At 38.0% G+C, this 6,000-nt stretch overlaps 1 protein-coding gene across 3 annotated transcripts in view; it reads right to left on the reverse strand.

Moving 5' to 3' along the window:
* Positions 1 to 4,777, reverse strand: part of HPGD (15-hydroxyprostaglandin dehydrogenase) — a 52,964-nt gene extending 48,187 nt beyond the window's left edge. The window contains exons 1-2 of one of the 3 annotated variants that reach the window (XM_070756607.1): positions 4,446 to 4,777; positions 3,254 to 3,377 (exon numbers count right to left, since the gene is read on the reverse strand). In XM_070756607.1, coding sequence (XP_070612708.1) covers positions 3,254 to 3,377; positions 4,446 to 4,538 — 217 coding nt within the window. In that variant the 5' untranslated portion in view covers positions 4,539 to 4,777. The remainder of the gene's footprint in view (positions 1 to 3,253; positions 3,378 to 4,445) is intronic. The other 2 variants (XM_070756608.1, XM_070756609.1) reach the window with 2 other exon arrangements.
* Between the last annotated feature and the right edge of the window lie 1,223 nt (positions 4,778 to 6,000).

A 6,000-nucleotide genomic window follows, 5' to 3' on the forward strand; every position in this document is an offset into this window, starting at 1 on the left:
AAGATGCATCTTGGCCCCAATGTTATTTAACCTTTATGTCAATGACATTCCAGGATTTCTCCATTTCACAGACCTTTACATACCAAAGATCCTCAATAGACATATTAACATCCTTCTATATGCTGACGACATGGTTCTGATGGCACATTCTCAAGTAGGCTTGAGAAGACTGATGAGGAAATTTAGTGATTATTGTGCTCTTAACTTCTTGAACATTAATAAGCACAAATCCAAAGTGGTGGTTTTTGGGAAAAGGCGAGTTAAATACTGTATAACTGGTATTTAGATGGGGAGCCTATAGAAAAATAGACAGATTCGCCTACTTAGGGGTGGTTTTTACAGATACAGGGCCCTGGGCCAATCATTTTAAACAAACTTCTATGAAGGCCACAGCGAGCTCTAAAGTATTAATTAAACTACTTAGTTATAATCACCCAAGCTCCCTGCTCCCAATTCTAAAGGTCTATAAAGCAAAAACCACACCTGTGCTAACATATGGTGCGGAATTGTGGGGCCTGTTAAAGACTGCACCACTAGAACAAAACCAAGCATGCTTTCTAAGAACCATCTTGGGGACCAATAGAAATACATCCGCAGCAGCAGTAAGAGCTACAGTTTAACAGTTATTAAAGTCTTCAACTATTGGTGGAGGATTCCCCAATGGAACCTGATAGACTCCCAAAAATGTGCTTAAAAGAACAGATGGGCACACCCAAACCCACTACATGGGTCAACCAACTTTCTCAAACCACCCTATATTTCGGTTTCTCAATGCAACACTTGCTTTCAGCCGGACATCAGGCCAAGGCAATATTTAAACAAAGAGTTTTAGATGTTAATGCACAAACTGATATTGAGGCACTTTCTAAGTGCAGGTCACTGAAATGGTTAGCCAAGAACAAAACAGCCTTTCAACTAGAAACATACCTGACAATGGGTCTGACCCAATACCATAGAACAGCACTCACTAGAGCAAGATTTGAGCAGTTAGATTCTATGGTCAAATATGGACGATTCCACCAAGTACCATATTTTGAGAGAACATGCATTTGCGGTGCAGCAGAAATAGAAGACATTGCACATGTGCTACTCAATTGTAAACTATACTCCTCAGTAAGACCTCAGTATTTACAGCCCCTACTTGACAAACTCATACACTGGGACTGTAATAAACAATTATCATATTTTCTTCAGGGTACAAATATATATGTAGTTTCTAGAACTGCTAAGTTTATAGTCAGGGCTGTTCAGATGACAATACGTTTTATAGAATATATTGGGGTGGCATGCAAAGGAGATGAACTCTCTTAAGAATATTTTATATCAGTATCTTAGATTTGTTTAATATAATCCTTTGCATGAGTTATATTCTCATGTTTTACTACTCAATGTTAGCATATTATACTACATTTTAACTTATTATTTATTCAAATTCCCTCTATTTTAGCCAATTTTATTGTATTTTAACCAATCAGTTTTATGACGACCGATGTGGTTCTTTTCCTTGCTTTGATATGGTCGATTGACTAATCAAATAAAGTTGATATTGATTGATTGGTTTTGCTTGTCCTAATTAGGCAATTTAGTCAATAGTGACAGTAGTGGGAAGGTTGGACCTTTGCTGTAATTGTTGTGGGATTGCATCGAGCTTCATTCTTTTTCCTGTTCATTTGGTAAGGTAATTTATTAGGTTCAGAGTGGTGTATAGTCAGCTTTACTTGGTAAACCAGACTAGGAAATCAACTTTAACTTATGAACAATATTTATTGAGATTGGCTTTAATAAGAGAATCTTGCAACTCTCATTGGCATGCACATCCTTCTCTTTCTCCTCCTCAAAACATTTACTTCCTTCTGGGTTCATAGATCCTGAATAGGTAGGAGTCATGGGCAGAGTCTTTGCTTTAGTGTTTTTGCCAATTACAGTATAGTCAAATCTGGATCAGGAGGTACTTAAGGCAGTACAGTATAAGGGTTCATCCAGAAGCTTTAGCTGATCATTTTGTTTTTGAGTGCAATTCAGATCTGATCATCATGTTTAAAACCCTATATGGCTCAGTGTCTGGCTAAAAGACCATCTTTCACAAATAATTCTGTCTAACTAATCAGACCACCAGATAATGGGTAGACTGCCCACCTACCAAGCAAGTACATATAATATTCTGTAGAGTCTAACATTTTATGCAACAACATACCCATGGAATGAGGATGACCCCAATTTTTGTAACCTTCTGAAAAGTTGCAAAGACTTGAGTTTTCCAAAAAGCCTTTAGGAACAGATTCTAAAACCATTGATCCTGGGAACAGCTCTACAATACTGTTCTATAGTATTTTATACCATTTACTATATTAGTTCATTACACTTTAGTGTAAATTAAATTATCTAAATCTAAACTATTATAGATTTCATTAAAAAATTATATCATGAATCTCTGCCTAGGATCAGAAACAATACTCCTGTTTGACAGTGAGCCTTACATCATTTGAATACCAATATTTCTAATTGATTCTTTAATTACCTTATTCAGTGTGGTAATAGCCACTAAAGTATTGATAACGAATCTTTGGGGCTTGGGATGTCAAAAATTTAAAACATGCCTAACTGACATGTCACACCACCACCATCACACACGCACACTTTCCCAGACAAAAGCAAAACAATTCATAAGAGAGTTGCTTTGGATAATGAAATTAAATAAATAAATAAATAAATACATAATTGTATTTTTTTTATTTGTCTTCGTCTCTCAGACTAAAATTCATATCCAAGTCAACTCTGGTTCTCATGAGGCCTGGAGCTTTGGGAAATGGTCTTGCTTTTTGGATGCTTCAGGGAGCACAGAATAGTGTAGCTCCTGGAGACTCCACAAATAGTGTGAGAGGTTAACATACTTTTTGGAGCCTGCAGAACTTCCTTAAGAATGTGGTATGCTCTCTGTGGCATCCATATATACTGGTCATTAAATCATACTGCTAAAGTGTCCTGACCTGTTTAATTTGATTATTATCTATCAGCTGTGTACAAAGTTTGGACTTTGTAGCAAAAATTATTTATTATAAATAGTTTTCCATATAATAAATGGCAGGAGGTTTCAGCATTTCCCCCCAGGTTTATTAAGGTAGCAGACTGTACTTGCATACTGAAGTAACAACATTCATCTGTTTGGCTAGATGGAGATAAAAACTTATTATTATTTCAGCTGCATGGCATTTAAGATAGGGCATTAAAAAACCTTTTGGGAAAAACTTCTAACCTTTAAGTTTTTCTTCATTTGAAACGTCACAGGGAATGAAGATAGTTCTCTGTGGATCATACCGGTTATCAAAGGTATCTTTGCTTACTTTGCCTGCATCTGCATTCAGATCCACAAGAGCCACCTAGGAAAAAATAAACAGTGTTCCCACATAGACCTATGAAATTAGGTGCATATGTTGACATAAAAAACAGAATAATCAGTTATACCTTTCATAGACATAAAAGAGGAAAAGAAAGGGCTGTTTTAGAGAGTAGTGATTAGCTGATATAATATCTACATTTGTACAAATATGTAACTTTATATGAAACAAATGTGGTGGAAATTGGAAGCATATTACCTAACCATTTCACATTATATAACGTATTTGAGGACATAAATCCTAGGCATTTCAAAGGGAGGCTAAGTAAGTTTCAACTGTTTGAAATGTGTTCTTCCCTAGAAGTTCTTGATTTTACAACATAAAAAATGAAGGAATACTGAATATAAAATTTCCTGACAGCAAGCCAGATGAATTTTGCATGACATTAAGTACACATGGAATACATTACTGGCCTATATACTGTGTGTGTGTTTATCTATCTATCTATCTATCTATCTATCTATCTATCTATCTATCTATCTATCTATCTATCTATCTATATATATATATATATATATATGGAACAGCAGTGTCTTCAGAGATTTAGACAAAACATGCATGCCTATTTTTATCAATGCATGTTATTAAAATTAGATACGGAATACAAACACCAAATCCTATTTCAAATAGGCCCAGGAACGTAGTTTCTCCAAAGAGAATTAAAGGAAGGTTTTACCCATTATCCGCACATATCAACAAATACGCAGCACTTTTAAACTAGCATTCTGTCACTCCTAACCCGCTCTACCTCTCTCTCCCCTCCCCCCCAAAAGAGAGCAGCTGCAGAGCTCGCAGTGCTGGAGGGACAAAGCCAATAGCTCCGAGCTACTGTACTGTACTTGTATGTTCAAGAAAAAGGAGGAGCCAGTTTGATCCTACGAACTCCGAGAGGAACTTCTATCATTGCTCCATAGCGCAAGCGAGAAGGCAAGCAACGCAGGAGTGGGCTGCCTGCCAGTGATAATGAATCTTTCCTGCAATACCCCCACCCCCAGGCTTCCACCTCCCCCCCCCCCCCGTGCTCGAGCAGCGCGTAGTTGGCGCCCTTACCTTACAGCCCTTTTCCAGCAGAGCTTCCACGAAGGCTTTGCCTATGCCCTGAGCTGCCCCAGTGACCAGAGCCACTTTGTCCTTCAGGTGCATTTTGCTTCTGTTTGCACTTTCCACGAGAGTCGTCGCCGGCTCCTTGTAGCTCAGAGCTGCGCGGCCGCTCCGGCGATTTCCTTCGGTTGCTGGTATTAACCTCCCCACAGCCTCCAGGCTCGGAGGTCTAAAGGAAAACTGAATCCGACCCGTGCAAGGCGAAGTTGGTGTCACCTGCACTGAAGTTGCCTCCCTTTGTCCCTCCCTTCCTCCACCTCCACTCGCGGCTTCCCCTTCTGGTGACTGTCCGGCTGGCTGAATTTCGTGTGTCAGGCTCTGCGTTTTGTTTCTTTCCGGAGATAAAGAATCAGCCTATGTTTGTCGTCCCGTCCCCTTCCCATTTCATCTCGGTCTTCCCACGCCTCATTTTGATGAGCCAACAAATGCCTCTGGCTGTTCCTGCCCTCCAGTAAGGAATTGACCCGTCTGGTTATGACAAAGCTTTAAAAGAAAGCATTTGTATAAGATGAAAAGCCCTGAAAATGAAAAGAGTATGCAGAAGGGTCATTGACCTAGCTGGGACCATCCCCAATTATTATAAAAATGTATGATAAATAAAGCAAGGAATAGATTCTGTAAAAAAATTAAAAAGCCCTGAAAAAATTAAGAGCCAGATTTTTGTGGTTTAAAATTCATGCTAATATCAGTCCATTGGGAATTATGTGGCTGACCACGGAAAGTGACCCCTGAATCAAATTATGGCCACTAAAAGTAAAGTTATGCTACTGATTAATAGAGGTAGTATAGCTATGGAACAACATGGTGGCCACCAGCAAAACATAAACATATCTAGGATGCCATTTTTCAGGAATCTTATGTTGATTCTGAAACAGAGAAGAGCTGCTTGGATCATTCAAATGAAAATTAAGATTTCCTTCTTTGATAATTTGCCCCCTTTCTTTGTTCATTTTTAAACATTAAGCTTGGAAGGAAATAGGGCTTTCTGTCAGCATGTTCCACTGGTAGTATGAACTGATATTCTGATAATTCAAGTTAAAACTTAATTTCTCAAATTTTACTTTAACTGAGGTCACTGATAAATTCACAGATGTCTACCTGGAGTCTTAAAAGTCTCTGTGTTACCTCTGGATAACAGCATGCCTCCAAGTAGCATTGGGCAAAACACATCTACTTTTTTATAATTTTTATGAACCGTTTTTTTGTTAATGGACACATCAAATTAGCACTCGGAGAATGCTAAGCTAAAATGGGCCTTAGCCTTAAGCTAAAGGCTGTTTTTAAATTCACATTCCATATGCATACTTTTTCAAACAAATTGATCTCTTTGATCTGTTTCTGATCTAATCAGAAGAAAAGAGATTTGGGGAAAAAAGCTGATCGCTAAGTTTTCCATTTTCAGTTTCAAACACTATGTTTTAAAGGTGCCAAATGCCCAGTTTTGGAATGTTTCCTATAGAAATTATAAGGTAGCACAACTGTTTTAAAATAGAAATAAAAATAA

This window comes from Erythrolamprus reginae, chromosome 7, assembly GCF_031021105.1.
Source record: "Erythrolamprus reginae isolate rEryReg1 chromosome 7, rEryReg1.hap1, whole genome shotgun sequence".
Lineage (NCBI taxonomy): Eukaryota > Metazoa > Chordata > Lepidosauria > Squamata > Dipsadidae > Erythrolamprus > Erythrolamprus reginae.